This window comes from Camarhynchus parvulus, chromosome 7, assembly GCF_901933205.1.
Source record: "Camarhynchus parvulus chromosome 7, STF_HiC, whole genome shotgun sequence".
Taxonomy (NCBI): Eukaryota; Metazoa; Chordata; class Aves; order Passeriformes; family Thraupidae; genus Camarhynchus; species Camarhynchus parvulus.
In genome coordinates this window covers 1,828,640-1,853,488 of record NC_044577.1, presented here as the reverse complement: position 1 = coordinate 1,853,488, position 24,849 = coordinate 1,828,640, and the positions used below count along the sequence as shown (strand labels likewise).

At 44.4% G+C, this 24,849-nt stretch overlaps 1 protein-coding gene across 1 annotated transcript in view; it reads left to right on the top strand.

Moving 5' to 3' along the window:
• The window catches only part of IQCA1 (IQ motif containing with AAA domain 1), a gene marked incomplete at its 3' end in the record, with an annotated part of 105,978 nt that overhangs the window by 8,002 nt on the left and 73,127 nt on the right, over positions 1–24,849 (top strand). Inside the window, exons 2-6 of the mRNA XM_030951921.1 lie at positions 3,493–3,817; positions 6,794–6,907; positions 9,202–9,387; positions 10,107–10,178; positions 22,165–22,337. Of these exons, the coding sequence (XP_030807781.1) occupies positions 3,493–3,817; positions 6,794–6,907; positions 9,202–9,387; positions 10,107–10,178; positions 22,165–22,337 (870 nt within the window). The remainder of the gene's footprint in view (positions 1–3,492; positions 3,818–6,793; positions 6,908–9,201; positions 9,388–10,106; positions 10,179–22,164; positions 22,338–24,849) is intronic.

Below are 24,849 nucleotides of genomic sequence, written 5' to 3'. Positions count from 1 at the left end.
GAGACGGCTTTCTTTCCCAGGATTTTATTTTCTTAAGCCTTCAATAAGAAAGCTAGGCTCATTACCTGCACTAATAGGTGAGTTAGAGGCTCTAATCCAACCTAAATCTGATGGAATATCCTTGGGCACAGACACAGCTCAGAACAGAACTGAGCCTACAAGGTGGACCAGTCACAGTAAATAAAAATCCAGTGCATTCAAGGCTACATTGTCCTGCCCCTGCAGCGTGTGGAAGCAATTTTGAGGGAGTTCACAATTTAATGCAAAGGGACACTGAGCAAATAGGCAAAAATTCCAGTAGGGACTTAGGGAACACACAGTGTCTGATTCACAGGCAAGGAGAGGCAGTGCTCTCCTTTGCTTTTAAAGGCATAACCTTGAAGTTACTCCTCCTGACTACCCCGAGCACGTTTGTCTCTAAAGCTGAAGGGCTCCTCTGCTTCACAGCAGCTCGGCCAAGTCCCCCAAAAGGAGCTCTAAACACCAGGCACAGCTCATCCTTCAGACTAGTCCAGAAGGGCTTTCATTTGGACCTGGAATAACCATTTTAATCCCATTTTGGGGATGTGTCTTCTAGTTTTTAATCAAGGTCAAGCAGTGCAACACTCAAATCAGATTTCTGCTTGGCCTGTCCACTATATGATGTACCCATCCCGTGCCTAAGAAACTTGGGGGTCAGGTCCCCAGGGTGTCAGTGACCCTGAACACAGCAGGTACATAGGGTTATCAGCTGCAGATTTATCACTTTCACATCCACCTTTTCCTTCAGCACTTCATTTTCCAGCGGACCCATCCTTTCTTTTGCTCTCATGTTGCAAAAGCCACAATCACCCCATAATATCTATAGTCTTAACATCTGACCCCCAGCAACCGTGCCTGCAATCATCCCTGTGCTTATCTGATAAACTAATGCTTTATGGAAGCAATTATGTCCTATCTGCAGTGCCTCATGGTCACGTCCTCCAGCCCCCTCCTCTCCTCCCTCCACCAGCCATCCCCAATATAAAAAGAAACTGGATATGAGCTGGCTCAGCAGGAGGAACCACTTGACATTCCTCACTCGGAGAAGGCAGATTATTGTAAATCGGTCATTTCTCCGTGCACAGAGTAACCTGCACGGGAAAGGCTCCAGCCCCAGCATCCCCAGGGCTCATCAATCAGCGGGATGGCTGTGGGGACACCCCACAGGGCTGGGCTTCCTCCGATGCTGACAGGCTTTGCCCTATCCGTGAGAAATCGCACAAAGTATGCAGGACACCGCGCCGTTTCCTCCCGCGCTGGAAAACCCGCGTGCCTCACATCCTTCCGTGCCCTGGCTCCAGCTCTGCTGGCCTTGCTTGGCCCCATGTCCTCCCTTCTGCCGGGTTTGTTCTGGTTATCTCCTGCACCTGGGTTAATTGCTGCAATTGACTGATACGGGTGGTGCAGTGGGATGTAAATGAAGTAGGAAAAAAAGGGAAGGGGAAAGAGCTGGGTGGGCTGCACAAGCATTAGGAAAAGCAAGGCCAGCTGCATCCTGCAGAAAGCCAGGTCAGCTGAAGTGTATAATACGCCCTTTAAAACGTTAATGGTGCAAATTCAATAGCAGGGTTTGGGTTGTTGGTGTTTTTGCAGACTGCAGCAGGGAGTCCCACAGCCCTGTCACCACCCAGGGCACCCCAAGCTCTGGAGTTTGTCCTGTCCCACCCCACACGTCCCTCTTGCAGCACAAGCCTTGGGTCACTCTGACCTCCAGGACTGGGAATGATAAGATCAGCTCACAGAGCTCCAGCATTTATTGTCATGCACAAACAATGCTAACATCTGTCCAGCTTTCTGGTCGGGATAAATAAACCAACACTCCCCCAGTGCAAGGTCTGCTCTCAAAGCTCATCTAAGAAAGGCAGGGCCTTTTGCTGTTCTCATCCCTCTTTGAGAAGCTCTAGGAACAGCAACTTGGTTCAGCAAGGATGGGTCTAGATTGCACCATTGAAGCCTTCATTCCTAGGATTAAGGAGCAAAGTCAGCTGTCCCTGTTTCCATAGCCACTGTTTTCCCCTCAGCAGGACAGTGTGAATGAACTGGTTTTCTCCCAACACAACCAAGTCTCAGTGCAGAAGGAATTTCCTTGTTCTGTTCCTAGAGAGGCATTTTCGAAGATGTAGGATTTTTTAACACTTATCACTGCCAAGAGTCTCCATCTGGCAAAGGAGAACAGGATCTAAAAGTGTCTTCACTACCACAGGTGTTATTAACAGCTTTCCATGACAAACCTGCTGTTTGAGCCCTTCTCTGACTAAAAACCTCATGGCTCGTTTCTTGTTCCTTTGGGCTCATCCCCTGGACGTTCTGATCTGCTTTTCCCAGGAAAAGCCACTGACAGCCAGTGCATGCTCCCCTCAGAACTCCACCTATTCCTACAAAACCTACCAAGTGAGCAGCATTACTCCTCTTGGACATGGAGATGGCCTGAGGTGACAGCTTCCATGCCATATAATCCCACAGCCACCAGACCAGACATTTAGCAATTCCCTGGAGTGCAACAGTTGCTGCCATAGAAATAAATCAAATTATTTTCCTTACTTCACATTTGAATTAGGGCCCCCAGTTCCACTCCAGCATTGGCACCAACCCCACCCTTACCCTACAGTTAACTCCAAGCAACCACTTCAGAAAGGCAGAACAGCTTTAGAAACACGAATTGGTCCTCATCCCAAAAGTACAGAGCCTCAAATGGTCCTTCCCCTATTAAAAGGCATTGGAGGGAGACACCTTTTCAATTAAACCATCTTCTCAATTAGCACAGCTGAATAGAACTCCTGGCACTGTTGGGGGTTGTAACTTCAAGTACTTGAAGGATGCTTCAAGCCTTTTAGAATGAAGCTGGAAAGCTTTAAACTATTAAGCTTGTTTTAATAAAACAAACCCAGAAACTTCTGCTAATGGTTTTCAAAATACTTTGTAGTTAAAAACTGTCACAGGCACATTTTCTGAAAAATCCTTTGCTAGGATTTTTTCTCCTGAGAAGCTGAGAAGCCTCAGAGGAGAAGAAAAACAACAATTATCTGCTGCTGTGGAATGCAACAGGTGCATCTTTGATTGGTCCATGTGAGTTGTTTCTACTTGATGACCAATCACAGGTCCAGCTGTGTTGGGACTCTGGTCAGTCACAAGATTTTATCATCATTCCATTCCTTTCTTTTCTAGCCTTCTGATGAAATCCTTTCTTCTGTTCTTTTAGTATAGTTTTAATATCTCATTTTATTTTAATATAATAAATCAGAAAATAATAAATCAGCTTTTTGAAACATGGAGTCAGATTCTCATCTCTTCCTGAGATGAGAAACAGGGGGGAACCCTGTGAACACCATCACAAAAAACCTCCTTATAAATGTAATGGCTGACACTTCCAGGTTTGCTTTGAGAGAAATCCACACCCTCTGAGCCCTGGCTCTGTGTGCTCACTCCTGCTTTCATGTCAGGCTGACAGGAAATTCTCCTCTTCCCAACCAGCACTTGCTGCCAGATATGGACAGACACCCAGAGAGAGCTGGACGCCATGCTCCAGAGAGAGAGAGAGGAGTTCCTGCAGCCCCAGGAGGACCCTGAGCAGGTGATGAAGATGCTGGCCACTGCCTACGTGCAATACCTGGCGATCCTGAGGAAGCTGGACGAGGCCCACGCCCCCCTGATCCACCAGCAGAAGCGGGCGGCGGTGCGGCACGCGCTGGACGGCGTCATGGGCCGCATCCTGGAGATCAAGGGAGAGATGGTGGCCCTGGAGAAATCCGAGTGCCACTCCATGGCTGCCATCCTGATGGAGCTGCAGCGTGTCCCGGTAGGGCTGCCTCCACGGGGAGCTGGTTCATGGGAAAGATGGGTTCTCTTTGGAGGCCTTTTATTTGTAATCCTAGATTTATTTGCTGCCTCTCTGGGCTCACCAGGAAACTTCCAAGTTTTTCACACCCCACGCAAGTGATCTTCCATGCAGAGGGCAGGGGAAGGGTGACACATAGTCTGAGGGTGATCACAAATGATTTCAGGGTTCTGGGACATTTAGAAAGGGATTCTGGGGCACACTCCTGACATTTCCAGTCAAAAGCAGCAATATTGAAAGAAGCAGATGGCTCCCCAGCTGGTGTCACCACCATAATTTTCAGGGTTTTGACAGTGCAATGGCTTGTGCAGTGCCAGGAGTGCTGGCATCAGATGGCACCCACCTTTCTCAGAGGGAGGGGAGTCTTTGCCTGGGAGCATGGAGGTGGGAGCAGAAGACTCTTTGTGGTCCCTTTTAATTTGACCCATTCTATGATTCCATATTACAGCATGAATTTGTATTCATAGAATCCCAGAATGGTTTGGGATGGAAAGGACCTCAAAGCCCATCCAGTGCCACCCCCTGCCATGGGCAGAGACACCTTCCACTATCCCAGGTTGCTCCAAGCCCCATCCAGCCTGGCCTTGGACACTTCCAGGGATCCAGGGGCAGCCACAGCTGCTCTGAGCACCCTGTGCCAGGGCTTGCCCACCCTCCCAGGGAGGAATTCTTTCCAATATCCCATCTAAACCTACTCTCTGTCAGTAATAACTTCACAGCTTTGCTGTCAAGTGTCAGGAGCTTGACTCTGCCAGATTTTAATGTGGGGTGAGATAGAAAATGGGCCCCTGATAAGTAAAGTGGAGTCCACTGCAGCCTGCCCTTCGTGGCACTGAAATCAGCACCGTGAATATGACAATGAGGCCAAGTGCGGAAGCTGTGCTTTAAAAGCCGCAGGAAAAATGAGCTGGCAAAGAGGGTTACTTTTCTCGCAGACAGCTCCATCTATTGTCACATTCAGGTACCGCTGCTTTGCTAAAACCAGCTGAAATCCCTGCTTTTTGTGCTTTGAAATGCCTGCTTTTTGTAGGATGGCAGCTCCGAGATAAATCTCCCGGTATCATTATAGCATCACTCTGAGATCTGCATCGTGTTTCTGTTTGCACATCTGCAAATTTAGGGGAGGATTTGCCAGGAATTTCCAGCAGCCCTTTCCCTTCAGCATTAAGCGCTGTTTTAAGCTATTTTAAACACATCTCCAGGGAAAACAATCCTTCAAATCATATTTTGAAATCCTTAGCACTGCTGTTTTCATGACTCAGCAGTAAATCCATCTGCGGCAAAAAGTTGGCAAGTCTGAGGAGTCATGGCTGACATCTCCTCAAAAACAAGCATAAATTCAAATTCCTGCACCACACCTTAATTTTAAGAGGGCATAACATACCTACCTACCACAAAAGAAATCAATCACTGAGGAGATTTCAGGGTTTTTTCAAAGAGAACATTTTCCATACTAGATAAGAATATAGATTTATGAGGTGTTCTTTTTAATAAAATATTAAAATATTCTTGGTAACAGAACAAAATGACTGTTTCTCAAAGGATCTGCCCAGAAAGGATATCTCCTGTCATTCCTTTCCCTGTTATCTGTGCTAAAATCCTGCAGGATTGAAGGCAGAGGACACAACATTTTATATTTTCTGTGATGATATTGCCTGTTTTGTACTGTGTCACTGCAAGGCCAAGCTTTCCCATTTCCCCAGTTCTGTACCTTGTGTTTTTGTGCAGTTGCCTTCCAGCATCCAGTCACTCCATTTCCTGGGGTAATTGTGAAGGTATTTGGATCCATAAATCCCACATGGAGCTGGGAGTGGCTTAAAAAGCCACAAATTTGACTTGAGGTTAAACATCCCAAGCCTGACTTTTCAGTGCTGCTCTCCAAAAAGAGATTATGAAGAGAAGCAGGCTCCCCACCCCTTCCAGCCCTGGCACTGGGGCTTTGGTCTCCTTTTTCCAGTCAGTAAAAGTCACAATCCAGAATCACTTGGAATTAAAAGCCAGGTGAGACATCAGAGATGCTCCTACACTGACTCTGCTCCCTGGCAGCCTAAAAATCCTCTCACCCTCCAGGAGGGTGTCCAGACAAAACCTTGATTCCTTATACCTCCAGATTTTAATCCACACGGAGTGATTTGCACTCAGAGTACAGCATATAATCATTTCCATCAACTGCCAAGGGTTCTTGGAAGGTGCAAACAGGGAGCTTAGCAAGACAAATATTTAGAAACTTTTATCAGATCAGACCTCTGCACTGATAAAATCATCAGGGATCAGCACAGCCCAACTTGGAAGTTTTCTTGTGGTGTCATGGTAGGGATGTCCCTCAGTGTGCAGCTGAGGGAGTGGGGTATGAAATTGGGAGAAATGTAAATGAGTTACATCTTAATTACAGAAATTAGTAAAGACAGGCACTTCTGGTCATGTCTGATTTTAAGAAGTGTCTGAGATACCACAGTCACAGGCAGACAGTTTGTCTACAGCTCAAAATACCTATTAAAAACTCTAGGATTATGCTTTGGTTCCTTATAGTGGTAAAAAAAAATGGCAAGAGAACAGATCTATTTTTCATGTTGATTAAAACAAGAAGTGGGATGATCACACAACCAAAGGTATTCAGCTCGGTGGAAATCATGTTTAAATTTCTAGCAACCCTGCCAAATATTTTAGCAATTTGATAATATAATTGAGCCATTATAAGAAGAAAGATTTCTGGGCTCACACGGTTCACAAACTGGGTTGATTTATTTGTTTTTGTTGAATTAGGTCTAAAGTAATTGAAACATAACAGCAGCTGTTACAAAGGTCAAATTCCCCAATACTCAGAAAAATATTCACCAACCTCTGTCTTTATTTTATTGCTTTGTAGAGGTGTTCAATTAATCAGTAATGTGATTTAAATACAGTCCTAAAAAGCATCTTGTGACTTTCTTCCTCCAGGAAGACATAGAAATACCCATCCCAAAGTATTTCATTAAAGAAAACCTGGGAATCCTGCAGTACAGGGAGAAGTATCTGCATGAGATTTTGCTGAATGCTGGTTTGCTGGAACAGGTAAATGTACCTCATACCTACATACTGTGTTTGGTTTGTTTAGTTCACAGCCACATGTGTCTGAACATGAGACACTAAGTGAGAAGTGCTTTTACAGCAGTGAGGAAGTAAAAGTGTGTTTACAGATAAGGCACAAGCAGAGAGAAACCTTAGATTGCCCTGCCAAACAACATCCAGTCACATCTCAAGGCTGGGTAAGACTGGAATGATTCTACTCTGCTTTCTGTGTGTGAGAGTGTCAGAAAGAGCAGCACTTTGGCCAAGTCAGTGCTTTATTTGTCTAACTAACCTTCATCTTGTAATTAGTCCTACTGATGCCTCGAGAAGGCTGACCTAGAAGAGAGGCTAGATTGAGTTAAAGAATAAAGTAGGGATTTATTAAAAGGATCTCCTCAATGGATCCACCTTGGGCAGCACAAGAGCCCAGCCTGGGCTGCACCCAAGATCAACCCAAAATGGTCACAAAATGGACAGCTGGTCACAGGGTCTATAAATTTTGTAAGTTCTGCTCTATTTGCATATTGGACTTAATTGTCCCGTTACAGCTTTAGGTTATGAAGTCCCATTCTTCTTGTTTTCCTCTTCAGTCCATGTTGTTTGTGCTCTTGGGCCTGAGATTTGGATCATTTGTCCTTGGTCCCCAGCTAGAGCAGGAATTGTTTTGTCTCCTTGCTCTGTGAGGAGAGCTCACCATCCCCTAATATGAAGCTCAGAAGTACACACTAAAGCAGTACAGAATCTGAAAAATATAACAGCTCAATCCTGAGGCATCACTACTGAAACCAAGCTGTCCTGGCCCAGGATTCCTCCCTGGAGCAGGCAGAACTCAGAGTTCAGGTCAGCACGACTGCTGGCATTCGCTTGTTTATAACCTCTGGACAATGAGTGCAGTTTCTCCCGTGCAGCTACAGAGCTGCAGCTGCTGGGAGGAGCAGAAAACTGAGTTTTGGCAGAGCAAAAGTCATTACAGACAAATACATGAGCACTGCAGTGAAGGCTGCTCTGGGTTTGATATACTTTTGACCTTTTGGGAGTGGCATGTTGACCCCTGAAGTAAACAACTGTGCCTACATGCCTGGATAACTTGGATTCATGGATGGTGTAGCCATAAGAGACAGTGCTGATGGCCCACTTAGTCACACTGCTGCCCTGAATTGTCCAGCAGTGATTGTGCCTGTTGATCCCACAAAATAACAGAGGGAAAGTCCCCAGGGATGGAAGCAGCCCCAGGCAGACTGCAGAGACAGAGCACAGGCTTCCCTGCTGGAGAGAGGCTTTGCTGGGCAGCTGCAGAGCTCCCCTGTTTGAGTTCTCTGCTCTCCTGCTGTTGCTCTGGGGAGATCCTGTTTCAGCACAGTTTATCCTGGAGCCTTTCTGCTTCCCAGAGTTCTGCTCATGCCCCTTTCCAGCGTGGCGTCCATTAGGGATGAGGTTGTCTAGTGAGCAGCCAGCTCAGGCAGAGCACCAGGCTCTGGCAGGGTCCAGGGAGCCAGGGGATTCAATAAACAGCAATCAAATCACCTCAGCCAGTGCAAATCCAGTGTCCTGTGCTGCACTTCCAGCTCACTCACCACTGGGATTGCTGCAGGGCTGTCAGCACTTCTGCACCTCATCCTCTCAGGAAATCCTGGCTGCTGTGTAACCAACTGGAGCTCTCCATGTCCGTGGCACTGCTGTTAGGAGCACTCCAACATAAATCAAAACCAGCAGAGTTCATCTCAGGAATCTGCTCTGCACATGGTTTATGGGATTCTGCTCAGGAAATCTATTCTGTGTAATTGTGTCCCAGAAAGCCCTGCTGAAAGTAAGTGCCACGCAATATAAATATAAATAATTAAATATCAGCTGCCTCCAGTTGGGAGATGAACATCAAGAAACACTAATTCAGCCTTTCCACGGGGAGTATGAGGGTTGTCAGGAGTGAGAAGGGGGAGTCCCTTCTGTTCTGATCCATTTTTCCCCTCTGACTCAGAACAGCCCCTCCTTCCACTATCATTGAAAGAACTGTGATCCCAGCAGCACCTCCAGAAACCCTCCCTTCAGAAAAGGAAAGGAAAACATTCCACAGCCTAAGAAATTCTCCTTTTAGAAGGACAAAGCTCCATGGTTGTCTTTCTGCTCAAATGGATCAGGTTCAGCAGGACTGCACGAACCACTGTGGCTTCCACATCACACATCAACAGGAGTCTCTGCTCTTTGTTTCCTAAGATGTCATTTTCTAACTGAGGCAGGCAATTTACAAAACATAACTTTGCTTTGCTGATTCCTTTTTTTTTTTGGCTGTGCTGTTGAAGGAAGCTGTCAGAGCCATGACACTCGAGGAGGGCATTCGAGTGATCCAGGTGGCAGAACGGGCTCGCCAGGGCCGCGCTCGAGCAGCCTTCATGAGGAGAATTTACCTTGAAGAGAAAAGGCAAAGTAAAAAACAGGAGCAAACGATGGCTAAAAGTCCAGATGATGCTGCCACTTGCATTCAAAAGGTGAGTTTCTTGTGTAGCAGCAATTCTGGCAAAGCCAAATGACAGTGTTTTGGTCAGGAGAGTAGCTGTAGGCAGAAACACAGCTGACACGATGAGAAGCTTTCTGAAATGATCCTTTTTAGGGTGTCCAGCAAGGTGAAATACATCATTTAAACCACTTAAAAAATGAGACAGGACCCCCAGATGTAAGATCAGTGGAACCAGTCCTGCACTGGCAATGCAGGATGGCTTTGTAACTTACACGTTGTTTTTCCATTCTGATTTTTATGACCTCAGTTGCTCTTTCTGGCCTCCCCTTGGAATTCAGTGCATCTCTGAATTCATGCCTTTTTCTGTGATCTCCAGGGGAAGAGTTCATCCCATATCTGGAAAAAAGGACAGAGGGAGGTCAGTGCTAAATTCCACAAAGAGTTCTTGCACATGAATAATGCAGACAATTCAGCCTGATGAGAGCAGGAGCTCAGCCTAAATCTTATGTCTGAACTTCATGAAGCAGTGACAGTTTTTAGAAGCCACCCAGAGCAGCATGAGGGGATAACAAACCTCAAAATTTGTAAAAAAAAAAAAAAAGAATAGCAGATGGCAACCTGTTAAAAAGCAATAGTTTCAATGGTATATTGTGCCTTTCCTTCCTCTATTTGTTTTTTCCTGTGTCTGCCCCAGACAAGGAAGCTGTACCAAGGCCCATTTGTCTCATCAGAGTTTTGTTTACAATGCAGGTCTGGCGTGGGCACAGGCAGCGCAGGGAAACAGAGAGGCTGAGAGAGGAGGAGATGATATTTCTGGGCATGGTAAGTGGGGCTGTGCCTCCAGAACACAAAATGCCACTCTCTGTTTGTTCTTCAGGCTTTTATCATTCAGCCCAAGAGGAGAAATTAATTTCTATGATTTCTTCTATTTTAAAAAGAGTCTCCAAGGAATACAGAGCTCAGCTGAAATGATAAATGGCACAGGAGTAGCACAATTTGTCTTCTGCTGAATGGGTTTGTGCTGTCCATACATTCTCCAATGTGTGTGGCAGATGTGGAAACTGCCTGTGGAGAATTTGCCCTGGGTTCCAGGGAATTTGACCTAGGCATGATCAGCAAGGAAATTTTATTAATCAGCTTTTCAGTCCTGATTTCAAGACTGGTGAGCTGCCTTATGTCTGGAGTAGAACTCATGAAGGTTGGAAAAGCCCTCTAAAATTATCAAGTCCAAACATTAACCCAGCACTGCCAAGCCCACCCCTAACCATGTCCCCAAGTGCCACATCCACACATTTTTTGAACACTTCCAGGGATGGTGACTCTGCCACTTAACTGGGCAGCCTGTTCTAGTGCTTGACAGCCCTTACAGTGGGCTAAAATAATTAATTTTTCCTAAAATCTAATTAAACTAAAGAAGCAAAATCCTCTTCTCCCACCCCTTTGCAAACCACTGCCTGTGTATGTCAAGAGCAGGGAAGGGAAACCTAAGAACTGGCATGTTAATCCATCAATATTTCTCTAAGTCCATATAAAAATAATCAAAATCTTCCTTGCATCACACTGCAAAGGCACAGGGAAGGGAACAGCTGCCCATGGTCAGTTAAATTGCACAGGGGTGAAAGAAAAAAATCATAGTATCCTTTCCACAAGGAATCTGTTCCTCTCACCACCTTCCTTGCAACAAACACCCCAAAAATAGGATAAATTCTTTGCTCTTGACCTTCTTTTTGCCCCCCTCCAAGTTTTTGGAGGCACTAACAGGTGTCAAGCCTCACCCAAGTCCAGCTGCAGTAGCATTGTTGGATTAAGGGTTTTTTTATTTAGAGATGGAATAACTGAGAGGTGTTTAAAAACCTTTATTTTATTTTTAGTTTTATGTGAAGGCTGAGATAATGCAGATGTTATAATTTATGTTATTATTATTATTAGAAGCTAATTATTTCTTAATTATAATACATTACAAGTGTATTCTTCTATAAAATCTGAAACATTTTCTACAAATCCATTTTTCACATAGCACAGCCCTTGTACCAAGCTCTAGTTAAATTCTAGCAAAGCAGCAGCACATCACAAAAATATTCAGCACTGCTCTGCATTTAAGTTTGTTTATGCTTCCATGTTCTACAGTTCTTAAGTGATTAATTTATAAGCTAATAATTTAATTTTGATTTAAAACATACTTTCTGCTTTTCCCAGGCAGTTTGGGGGATTTTCTTGCCCAGCAATGGAATTGCCCTTAGCTGCTTTATAGGGTTCTGAAAACTGATTGTGCCTGGAGAATACATCTCACATCAGTTAAAAATACCATTAATACCTTACCTTTTGGAAGGAAAATGTACATTTAGCTAAGCTTTGCCATGTTAAATACAGGTAACACCTTAGGGATTACTGCCTTTAGTATCTGCTGGTCTCTAACAGCTAAACAGAACCTTGGGTGCCAATTCTGCCTCTGTTTAAAATTCTCAAAGATTTTAACCAGTGCAGACCTAAATTCTTGGGATGTACTGAAAATGAGTTAGAAAGGGCACCTTTTGCAGAACAAGGGATTGTTTCCTGTCAAATCCCGTGATGTTTCTGTCGAGTCCTTAGGAAGGAAATGTAAATCTGGCATCGGTTATCTGAGGGTTCACAGCCAAGCCCTCATTTCATGGTGGCCAGTGTGGGAGGAACTGGAAACGAGGATGTGAACAGCCTGGTTTATGGGGAGCATAATGTAATCTATATCATCAGAGGGATGAGGGGAATTAAAACCAAACACATCGAGTGCATTCAGTTCCTGACCTCCATTTAGAAACAAGAGAATTGATGTTTGCTCCTCTGCACTCTGACTCATTGCTCTTTATCAAGTTTATAATCAAAGCATGTTGAGAGGGAAAAAAATGATAAGTCTAAATAAAATTGTAAAAATCCTGTTCTTCTTTCCAGGGTTTTTATATTCCCTTTCCATGCTGCATTCCCTTCCCTGGTCTCCAAAGGAAGCAGACATTGGTTCCCACTGATAGATAGGCAGGGTGCTCCAAAGGTCAAGTCCCTTTGATCTATGATCACGTCAGCCCTCTAAAAAATGACCACGGATCTTCATGTGTAAATATGTTGAATTTGCTTTTCTAATGCTGCACGACTTAGATAAATTAGAAGACCCAACCATCCATTACTCCAAGTCCATCCCAAAGGAGACTTGACTTTTGTTGCAATAAATATAAATTCTCTTATAATTAGGGCTTTTTAAAAAAAAAGTCTGTGTTACTTTCAGACAAAGACTGCTTTGCACAAAGAGCTGATCCATCTGAAGTTCTGTGTAAAAGATTGCTGGGAAAATTCAGCTGTCATGGCCTAAAAAATAGGAAAATAAGTGTCAAACCCAAGAATTGTCCAGTCTTTTGCTTAATTCAGTGCTATTTTCTTTACTCTCTACTTGCTTCACAAAAAATTTATGTATCTTTTCTGGAATTCGATTCTATTTCATCTTTTGCTTGATGACAGAGAACAAGCCTATGGTAGGGAGATTTTTCTTGGCTCAAAAATAAAGCCTCATTATTATTATTATTATTTATTAAAGCCTAATTGCAGAAACAGCATGATCCCCTCAGCACACGCTCTCCATAGCCCCGATAAATCACACTTTGCAGTCCCAGTTTAATTTGTGAAGAGAAGCAAGCCTCTTAAGAGCACATATATCTTGATAACTGTATCCTGAGCTGCTTCCTGATCTTCCTCACATTCCTGCCACAGGGCTGTTTACTGCCAGCTCCAGCATGACCACCAGAACCACTGCTCCAGGCACGGGGTTGTGTTTAAACCACACTGATGTGGCAAGAAAACACATTGAGCTGTCTGAAAACACAGACGTGCTGTCTGGGCAAACCTGCTCTGTTTTACCCTCCCAGCTCAATTTAACACACCAGCTTTTTAAACTGGCCTGTTCTTCTGGCATTTATAGATTCCCTGTCACTAAAACGCCCCCCTTCAGAGGTTATGATTGTTGAATTTTGCTGCAGAGCTGTGTGACCTGGCTTTTGGCAACTGCTGTGTCTCAGGCTAGTGCAGACTGCTCCTGGATCCCCCCTCAGCACTCTCCTGCAGGAAGTTATACTTTTAATCTCAGAGCACAGGCTACTGGAAAGAGAAAAGGCTGGGTTTAACCTAAAACATTAGGATAAACAGTTTGCCATCAGACTGATTTATGGGAGGGTAGGAGGATGTTGGGGACTGGAGGAGCAGTTGGTTTAAAGCCATTAAATGGGAAGAACACGAAGCCAGCAAGTGCCCAGGTGGCCAAGGGCACTTTTGTGTACCTGCCCTGGGCTGGGCACTGGTCAAGCTGTTATTTTCTTTACTCTCTACTTGCTTCACAAAAAAATTATGTATCTTTTCTGGAATTTGATTCTATTTCATCTTTTGCTTGATGACAGAGAACAAGCTTATGCTGTGTCCAGTTCTACCTTCTTCTTCTCAAAATATTCTGGAAGTCAGGCCAAAAAATTCCAGTCACTGCTTTGGTAAATCCTCTGTTGTGTCTGGAGGAGTTAAAGTTTGCCACATGCTTTATTTTGTCAGGATGTTCCAACATTGACAAGTAAAAGTTGTTATTGGACCTCCTGAGAATTTTGTTGTTTCTGCACCACCCAGAGTAAATCACACTGCCTTCCCTAAACCTGCTGAGCAGGAATTAGAGGAGTCAGAAAAACAGAATACAGAAAGACAAGTCCCTCTCTCCACCTGCAGTGCTCTGTGATACATTTTCCCCCAAGCTTCTTCTCCCTGGCCTGAGCTGACTCAGAGCAGCCCCTCCTTCCATTTTCTCCAGAAGAGCTGCAAGCCCAGCAGCACATCCAGAGACCCATCCCTTCAGAAAAGTAAATAATATTCCATAGCTTAAGGAATTCTCCTTTTAGTGGCACAAAGCCTCATGGTTCTTTCTGCCTTTTTTTCTCAAATGGATGCAGTTCAGCAGGATGCATGAGCTGTGTGGAGCCACTGTGGTTCCCACTGGAGCATCAGGTTTTCCTCACCACACCAGATCCAGCTTCTCCTAAAGGTCCTCATGGAAACACATCTCCCAGGATGTCAGACTTCCAACACATTGCAGGACAAACCAAATCAAACCCCAGTTTAGGGTCTCACAGCTGTGAATTTACACTTACACAGCTCTATCCTGAAATTCCAGCCCTTCCCAAAGAGTTGGAGGTGCAACACCTGCTCCTCTGTGACTCTCTGACATGGTATTTCCAACATCCTTCCTTCCTCTGTATCCAAGGCCTGCCTGGATGGGGCTTGGAGCACCCTGGGCTAGTGGAAAGTGTCCCTGCCCTGGCAGGGCATGAAACAAGATGAGTTTTAAGATCCCTTTCAACCCAAACCAATCCATGATCCTTTTCACATGAAAGGATCTGTGTGGTGTTAAATAAAAAGCTGTTCTCTCCTTTTTACCTCTTTTAAACATACCCAAATTTAGGCATGTTGTCTTGGTTAACGCTTTATTTATATCTGAGAAAACAGTCTGCCAAACATTCCTGCTTCTCTGAATTCCTGATAAATATAATTCATTTCATCCAGTCAGAAAGAAAAAATAAAATCAGCATTTCCCAGAATAGCTTTCTGTGTAAACATTATAGACTATGGCTAAATAAATATTACAGAGGATTTAACAAAGTACAAACTCCATCAAGTGAAATTTAAAATATTTCATCAGCTCTTGAGAGTGGGCAGCTACAGCAGTGGTGCAGATCAGGCCTGGTTTTGCCAAGTTTAAGATTAAAATGAGTTTTGCTTGCTTGGGTGTCAGCACAAAGTCCTCTGTTCTCTCACATCTCAGCAGTGATAACTAATCTGTCCTGTTTTCAATAGAAATTTTAAGCCTGCTTATTTTTGAAACAGAAAGACTCTGGGAAGAAAGAATGCTAAATAATTTGGCTTTCATTGGCTGCAGTCATACTAACAATGAAATCACTGCCTTTCAGAGCCCAGAACATGCTTGCCATGTTTAGTCAAGTTTAACAGCTTGCCCAGGTATCATATGAGAAATAAACAAAACCCAAATTGTGTAAACTCATCTGGCCCTGCATGTAAACCTTCAAATTTTCTTTATCCTCCTAAAAGGTGTTGCATGTAAATATATTTCTAAATATGTATGATATGAATCTCTAAACCAGCCATTTTCAGTACTTTTTTAGCAAGGCTTCCTACTACAAATGCTTTGTTTGAATGCATATGACAATTACTTTAATTGGCAAAGCCATTGGAGTGAGTCAGAGAGTAGGGAAGCTTTAATGAATGCAATATATTTTGCTTACTTGTTCCTTTTTTTCTGTGCCTAATTTAGGAATTCAGCCATATAATTGATGTGGCTATCACCATTTGTGTACTGTGGAACCTCTATTAATACAATTTTCATTTGGGGGGTTGGAACTTGATGGGCTTTAAGGTGCTTCCAACCCAAACCATTCCATGATTTTATGATGCACAAGATAAGAGACCTCTTTAAAAATCTATTCTTCCCTCAGCCAGACAAATTATATTGAGGAAATAAAGCAAGGACATAGCTCAATCCTCTAGCAAACTTTTAAATGCAGTTTGGATCACAGTTCAAAATTCAGCAGAATTGTATCATAGAATCACAGAATGATGTGGGTTGGAAGAGACCTTATATATGATCTCATTCCACTCCTTGCCATGGGCAGGGACACCTTCCACCTGAAGAATAAGAGCTGTAAGTAAAGAACAAGATCCAAGCTGCTCTGACAGTAAATTATTTTAGTCTACATGCCCTGTGTAATCCAAATGTATAAAAAAAAGAATTTCCCTTTCACCGCTGGTTAAAATAAGTGACTATTACAACTACTTACTTTAAAAATATTTGGAAATTAAGCTTCTCCCCCAGAGAAGCAAACTGTAAATGTACTGAAAAAATGCTACATAACTGGTCCAAATTTTGAAATCTTACCATTGGGGGCGATGCTGGCTGTGACAGAACGTTTCCTGAAGCCCCATAAAACCACAGAGCATGTGCTTCAGCTCTGCTGTTCCAGGCCTACGACAAGAAGCTGTCCTAAATTAAGTACCCAGTAATAAAAGCTGCAGTAAATCTACCTCTCAGGCATAATAGGGACGTTGGCCTTCCAACGTGGAGGGAAATGAAATGTATTTATTTCACTGCCACCGAGCCTCTTGCCCTCCTAATGGAACAATTGAGGAGCGGTTAGTTCCACAGCAGGGCCTCCTCCTCCTCCTCCTCCTCTGTGAGGAAGAGCAGCCCCAAGCATGCTCAGGCAGCCTGCACACCTCGGAGTGTTTCACAATGGGCAGGAAAGGCTCTGCTGGGGAGCTGACTCAGCACCAAGGCACGGCTTTCCAGCCAGGAAAGGGATCTGAGCAAGCAAAGCCCTGAGGTGGGGAGGGAAAACAGGCACAGTTCTGTGGAACCATGGAGTGCTTTGGTTGAGCCTTAAAGCCCATCCAGTGCCACCCCTGCCATTCCAGGGACACCTTCCACTGTCCCAGGCTGCTCCAAGCCCTGTCCAACCTGGCCTTGGGCACTGCCAGGGATCCAGGGGCAGCCACAGCTGCTCTGGGCACCCTGTGCCAGGGCCTGCCCACTCTCACAGGGAGGAATTCCTTCCCAATATCCCATCGAAACCCACTCTCTGTCAGTTCCACCCTGTCTCCAGATTGGAGGTTCTCCAGTCCCATTATCACCCACAGAGTCCTTCATCCCACTGACTCACCTGGGAGCTGTAGGAAATGTCTGCTCCCTTCTGTTGGTGCATCATCCCCTTCCCTAAAACCTAAATTGTTTTGGGGAATGAGTAAAGAACAGAACAGAAGAATCTTAGCAGCACACTCGTGGCTGATGAGTTGGAATAAAATTCTCTTTTAGACAAATGTCCATTTTGCCTTATTAATTTAAACAAGGATTTTAAAGACAAAGCCCATCAAACATTAGATAAGCCTTTTAAGTTAATGGACCATGTAGTCCTATTTTCCCACAAACTCAGGAATCTTCCTAATATGTCCTATTTTTACAGCAACATCAATTATTAATATGTATACTTTTGCTGACAGAGGACCACACTAAAAATGTGAGTTTCGTTATCCAGTTCTGGGTCATTAACTGTGAAAAGCTTGTAAATATAATGGTTTATTCACATGGGAAGCCTTCATTAAGATGCATTATTCTACAACTGATGTGGCAGCATTGCATTATCAAGTTCACTGTCTCCATCTAATATTTGTAATTTGTTTCTAAATGAGTTGCTGTTTGTAGGGCAAGTTAACAAATTTGAATTTCACATGGCCAGAGAAATTTCTTAAAGATGGGAAAATGCTTCTTCCCCCAAGGAAAAGCTATTTATTAGCATCTTCCTGGAGAATGCCTCCCTTTGATTCAGAAGCAGGAACATTAGAGGCGCTGAGAGAAGGGATGTTAGAAATAAATTGGCTTTTGTCTTCCTTCCATGCACATTAGAGGGCTGTGGAAGCACACTCAGGATAACTTCAGAGCTCCACAAGAGCCATGTGGAGACGTGGAGAGCTCTTCCATGATGCTGCAAGGCACAGGTCACAGGTTGGCCAGCAGGGATTCCAGCATTCCTGCTGGAGCTGTTGGAATTCATCCTCTGTCTTGGCACTCTCCAGCCATTTCACTTCCTATTCCCTCCTGCATTCCCTCTTCAGATGGCCAAAGCTTTTTCAGACCTGTTTTATTCTGAGTTCTGCTGGTTGGCAAGAGAACAGAACCTCCAGCAGGGCTGTTGGAGAAATTCTGTCTCCTTTTCAAGGCCCAAGAGCACCTGGAGATGAACACAAGGCACACAGGTTGTGCAGTTGGCTCCTCATTCATGAAACAGGGTCAGGAATGTGTTTGATGCTGAAACCATAAAATCATGGAATGGTTTGGCTTGGAAGCACCTGAAAGCCCATCCAGTTCCAAACCCCCAAATGAAAACTGTTAACAGAGGTTCCATGGTAAACAGAATTCTGAAGGTGGTGAGGTTTAGGGTGACACATGCTTCTGTGATTAGGTCAAGAACACTGTGGACAAAATAAAGCAAGTTTAACAGAGCAGATTTCTTCAGCTGCAAAGCTGGAAGGTGTCACCTATGCTGTTCATAGTTTATTTTCCTTTTTTTTAAGTGTTTTAATAGTCTAAAACATTTTATATCATCATTTACTCGACAAAAGAAAAGCATTTTCTGTGAAAATTCCTGACAAATGGTAGAGAACTGACAGTTCCATCCTCTGGACATCTTGTTACATCTCTTCAGCAGCTCCCACTGCCCCAGTGTCTATATTTAGATTATATTGCTAAATTCCCTTCCACACTTAATTTTGTCTAGTTCCTCTTCTTATTCCCTCCCAACTTTATCAATTAATTCACCTCCTTTAGCATCCACACTCTTGAGTCAGTTCTTATGTTTTTAACACAGTCCCCATTTCACTTAGCCCACGTACACATAAATTCTTTTGATGTCTCCTCATCCTTGTTTTCCTCAAGTCCATTCATTTTTTGTTGACATGACTGCATTGATTTCAAAGTGACAGAACAGAGAGCCAAGCCAGCTGTCTGTTCACCTGTGCTGTTTTATTTAAAAGCCAAGTGCCCATGGCATGATGTCCTCACTGCCAGCCAGTGCTTTCCTCCTGGTTCTCCTCTGCCAGAACAGGAGCCAGCCTTGGGTTCCTGACCCCTCCTGCTCTTCCCTCATGGATGGGGCACTCTGTGTAAGTGCCACATCAGTCAGCCCTGAGTCCTTCAGGCCTCATTTCTCACAGCCAGCTGTGCTCCTCATGTCCTGTTCCCATCACAGCTGGAGTGTGTTACTGCCAAACAAGAAATCAAGAGGACTGGGGGAAAGAGGAGAATACAGCCTTATCAACTTCTGTTCTCTTTCATGCTTTTTCTTTAAGGAAACATTGAAGGGGAATGGCTGGGGTCTTGTTCTAGAAGTAATTCTCATTTCTTCTGTTTTCTTGTAGTAAAATAAAATAAAATAATAAAATAAAATAAAATAAAATAAAATAAAATAAAATAAAATAAAATAAAATAAAATAAAATAAAATAATTTCTTATAAGCTGTTCTGCAGGTTTGTGTCTGTACTCCAGCCTTGGTGCTGAGCACAGCTGATAAACTCCTGTTAGCAGATGTATTGATAACTGAATGGTGCTCAGACAGGGAACTGGACAAATATTTACCCAGGACTGAGCTGGGTTTTGCCAACCAGAACATTTCCCATGGCCTTGTTGTTATCAGCATCTGAGGCAGCTGGTTCAGAGCTACCTGGGCTGTGTCCACAGCAGCTTCTTGACATCAGATATGGGCTGTAGCAATTCTCTTTTTGAGAGAAGAATTTCCTAGTGCTGATCTCACATTGGCACCTCCGTGTTTGCCACTTCAAACAGCCCTTACCCCGTCTGGCTTTGGGGCTGCTGAAAGGGAGGCTGAATAAATTCACAGTGGGGCGAGCTGGTCACCCAAGGCTCCCTCAAGATGCAGTGGAGAGCAGCTCAGAGGAGCTGCAAAGCTTCTGGGATGGCAGGGAGGAGCTCTGCTGCCTGTGCTGCTGCTCCCCACCTTGCTCTGGTCCCACTGCCCTTGCTGTGGCACTGGCCCTCAGCTGCTCCTTGGCTGGCTGATCCACCTTGTTATGGTGGGAGACGAGTAACTTGAGGAGGTGGGAGGAGAGGAAAAGACAAAGGGGATTATTTTCCACCTTTTAGGGAGCTGAACTGGTTCACTGCAGGCTCAGGTGAGTGCCAGAGCCTGAGCAGAAGGGAGGGATCATGCACCCAGCAGTTAGGTGGTGCAGGATTCCTCCCTTCCCTGCTCACCTGGTGACATTTTCACCTTTCACTGTGCAGGCTGTGCTGGAGAGGAGCCTGTGTCTCTCCATCAGCCTCCCTAAAGCTGCAGGCATCCTCATGCCCATCTGCTGAGAATTTCTCAGGAATCCCCTGAGGATTGCTGTAGGGACACAAACAGAGGAGTTGGTTTTGGATCTCAGTCTGGAAAACAGGCATTGTGAGGGCTCCTCTGGTTTCCAAAGGAGCTCCTGAGAGAGCAGCATCACATCTGGCTGTCCTGGGCTTTGTTTAACATCAGCAAGGCAGGCAATGGTGAAATACAAATAAACACTGTCAATAGTAGCTGTGTTATACTCATAAATAGGTGCTGGTGAGGGGGAAGATTGGAAACACTCAACTTCCCTGAAAACTGGGAATTGAGCAGAGGTAACATCTCAGGGTAAGAGGCAGCGCTTGGGGTCACATATTCAGGGAGGGAACATGTGCAGCCACCTTTCAGAAGCACACTGCTGTTCTTATTTCCTCCTGAATATTTTCTCCCTGGTGGCCTTGACCCGTTCCTGGAGCACAGTGCGAGTCACACATCCCAGATGCAGTAAATTGCTTTCCTGAATGGGGCCTGTGTGCTTGCTTTGGACACTGGGGGATCCCTCTGGGTGCTCAGAAACCAAACTTGCTTGGCACTTATTAGTGATTTTTGGAACCTGGTGGAAGCACAGAAAACCAGGGAATAACAGATCTTAAATATGAGCTGGCCAAAGCTTTGACAGAGCTTTTTGTCTTCACGGGAGGCCTCAGGAACTGGGGCTTGGAGCTCACCAGAAAATACATCGCCAGAGCAAGAGGAATGCATTACTGAATCAGTCTGAGATGTGCCAGTTAAGGACAATTTCTGTATGCTCTAAAGTTGAAAGGCAGAGCAAAATTATATTGGTTTTTTTCATGCAAACCAAGCTTTTGCTCACATATGCTGCCACCTATGTCAGTCACTGACTTTGAAAAGAAATAAAATTATACTACAAAACCAGATTGTCATATTTTCTCCTCTTTTCCCTTCTTAAATTTGCCGTATACCATCAGACAATATCATTAATAATTCCCAAGTACATGAAAAAAACAATTTGTTCCAGAATTAAGAAAACCTAAAACCACAAAGCCAGTTCACAAGTTAATTTTTAAAATAGATTTTTGTCTACACTTACAAGGTAGCAGTAGCTTATAAAACACTGGGAACATCTTAATTTTATCAAAGATTGCAAGCTGAAAAATGCAAAGTTTCAGCCCACCCACACAGATGGGTTTTTTCATGCTTCTGTATTTGAATACCAGAAAGACTTTCATTTTTCTCCCTCACACTACATGTGTAAAATCAATCACAGAGCAGAAATTATTGTAAGACTTGAAACTGGCTGAGAAGCCCTTCTTTCCAAGGTTATCAAATCATGGGAAACTTGGGGAGCTGTGATTTTTGTTATAGTGTTTGGGGGGTGTTTATTCCTTTTTTGTTGTTGTTGTTGTTCCTCAAGGGAAGTTCATTTCCTAAAGGAGTCTGACCAGCTGCAACAAAATACCAGGAAACCACTGACCAAGCAGTGTGCATATAAAAATTTCAGTGCACAAATGAAAAACAATACTGGCTAATTAAAAAGCACCAATGGGAAGTCCAGACATTTGAAAATTCAATTAAAAAATTCCCTGGCACCCTTCTGACATGGATAAAGCTGGCATTTGCAGAACAGCAGCTTTCTCACCTGTCTCATTGAGATCCAGGATCCCACGCTGCAAAGGTTGTTTTTGTACATTGCAATGTTGTTAATTAATGCTGAAATACCAACAATAGCCCATTGTGTGCATCCAGGCACTTTTTATGAGCACAGGGTTGGTTTTTTTTCCTGGCTTCCTGCAAGTAAATTAAGGCTTAAGCTCAGATTCACTGTCAACCTGGCATTCCAGTAAATATTAAGTTTCTTTTCATTCATTCCTTTTATTTTTTCCTCTCATTTCCAGAGCCTGCCTCCTGAGTTGGAGGTAATGATCAGTTTGCAGAAAACAAATGTCCTGGAAGGTGAAGTCCAGGAAAGAGCAAACTTCTCCTTCAGGCATGAGCTGAGGGCAGCAGAGGGGCCCCACATCAAAGAAACCTTCCAGGACGAGATCACCCAGTGCTTCCTCGAGTGCAGGTGAGCAGAAACACTGACCCCTGAACCAGCCCACTTGCCCCAAAGAGCCTGATTTTGAGTTCCTGCAAACTGCAAAACCCATCTTTAAGGCAGTGGTGCCAGTCCCAGGTGAGGAGTTAGCTCTGCGCCCAGCTGCAAAGCCCAAATGCTGAGCTGGAGGGTTCCTGGCTGGGGAGACCAGAGCTCCTGGCAGGGGTCAGAGGTGCTCATTCAGTCACTGGCTGTGGATCAGGTCCACAAATATTCATGTGGGACAGCTTCACCTTGCACATTACCTTGGGCCCAGTCTTTGGAATTACAAGCAGCACACTCTAAACTTGAGGAGCAGTGACTTTTCTCCCTGAGGTTTAAAAGAGAGAACTCACTCTTCCATGAGATGGAAGGACCATTATTTGCCATAGCAAATCACATCACGTCACTGGCACTGCCATCCTGCTGCTGGTATTAGCCATGAATCTGAAGCACTTTTGCTCTTGAGGCCTGACCTTGGAGCCACTCCCCCAAATGGAACTTTACTCTGCTGATCTCAGGGAATCTTCACGTCTCAGTAGAGTTAAGCACATACTTACACTGTTTTAAACCCTCTGCTGACACCTCTGCTTCTCTCAGGAAGTTTACTTCAGCCAAAGAACTTTTGAGACTGGCAATTCTGACACTGGAAACTCTTGTCCTAGGGAATATGGGCTGGTTTTATAATTTTATGGGATTTACCCCATCCAGAGGATCAGTGTGTGAAAGTAAATTGGGAAGCAGCAACCAAAACTTCCAGGATTTGGCAGCAAGGCTTCATTTGCTCTGCATAAAGCTGCTCTGCAAACTGTTTTTGTGTCTTGAGCTGCTCAGGGATGTTACAGGGCTCATATTTGTCTTGTGGACCAGTGTCGTGCCCATTAATCACTGAGTGTTTGCTCGGGGTACTGGACTTGCCTTCAGCATGCAGTTTCCAGTTGGAAACACAAATGCATTCTGACAAAATCCTGCCCTGTTTGTTCCTTGACTCCTTCAGTCAGGTTTGGGCAGCTGTGCTCCGGTGAAGTGTTTGTTAAAAAAGAAAGAATGATCAAAACCAGCACTCTCACAGGTCTGCCACAACCTGTTTCTCTTCTTTCTTGCACTTTTGCCTCTTACAGACTCTCAAGACAGCGGTGTATTTTTACTCTCCTTTGGAAAGAGCTGCTGGTTTTACAAACCTCAGTTATTGCAAAGCACTTTCCCATTCCTTAAATCAGCCCTCTCCCAGGGCCTGCTCTGCACACTCCTTGAGCTGCCATTTCCTGCCATTCCCCACAGCTCCCAGCATGTTCTGAGCTACAGGAAGATCTTATTCCCTTTGCTTAATATTCCTCACCTAATAGTCATTCTCTACCATAGGTCAATTGTGTCCAATTAACTTGGCTGTGGAGCTGGGGGAGAACTCCCTGAAATACTGCAGGAACCAATGGCAATGTTTCTGTAGCAGATTAGCAGGGAACAGGCAATCTCCCAGAGAACCAGCCTGAGCCATAAACCTCTTTAAAGACATTATGAGACACTATTAAAAGTTAAATCTGGTCCACAGAGACCCTTAACAGCAGAGCCAACCAGCAGCCTAAGCCATCCAAAGGATCATTTGAGGGAGCTGAAGCCATGGTTCAGTGGAGGGAGGTGCAGAGGGGTGGCTGAGAGGGCACTTCATCAAAACTCCTGCTGCCTAATTCAGGGGAGCCCTCAGCCTCATGTCTAAGGTGGCACGTAAAGTGCTGAGCTTTCTTTTTGCAGCCCTTACAAGCAGGATGGGACTTGCTTGCTCCATTTATATCTCAGCTTCAGGTGAGACTCAAGGCTAGAGGCACAGCAGCAGCACAGCATATGAACATACCTGATTAAACAAGCTCCAAGGATTCCTTTTTTCTGGTCTGCCTAGTCAGGTTCAGTAGTCTTTCTGAATCTCATCTAGATTTGAAAATTAACAAAGATTAAAGCAGATGTTGGAATTTAAGCACCACATTAACTGTTCTTGGATGGTTTTATGGATAATCCCCTGAGCAGGGGATTATATTAGATGAGACTAAGATACACCCACAGGGTGCTTAGAGATAAGCCTCCAGTCAGGCTTGCTCTGCTGCATTTGATACAGGGTGAGAAAACAGCTCCCTTCCAACCTTGTACAATAACCCACCCATCTGAAACAATATCATATTTTAACAATTAACAGTTTCCTATCAAAATTGTCTGATTAGGCTTAAAACTGCTTTTTGGCTCAAGATGAGCAGTTCTGTGGCCTGCCTGAGAGCAGGGTCATTGCTGGTGGCAGAGGGACAGTGTCACACTTGTTGCAGTCAGTGTTTGATCAGAGAAGCCCAGAGTGGTTTGGGCTGGAAGAGACCTTAAAGCTCATCTCATTCCCCCCCCTGCCATGGGCAGGGACAGTTTCCACTAGGCCAGGCTGCTCCAAGCTCCATCACACTCCCTGTTATTCTCTCCTCTCAAATGAACTCTCTGTCATGACCCCTAAAAATCATTAGTGTACAGT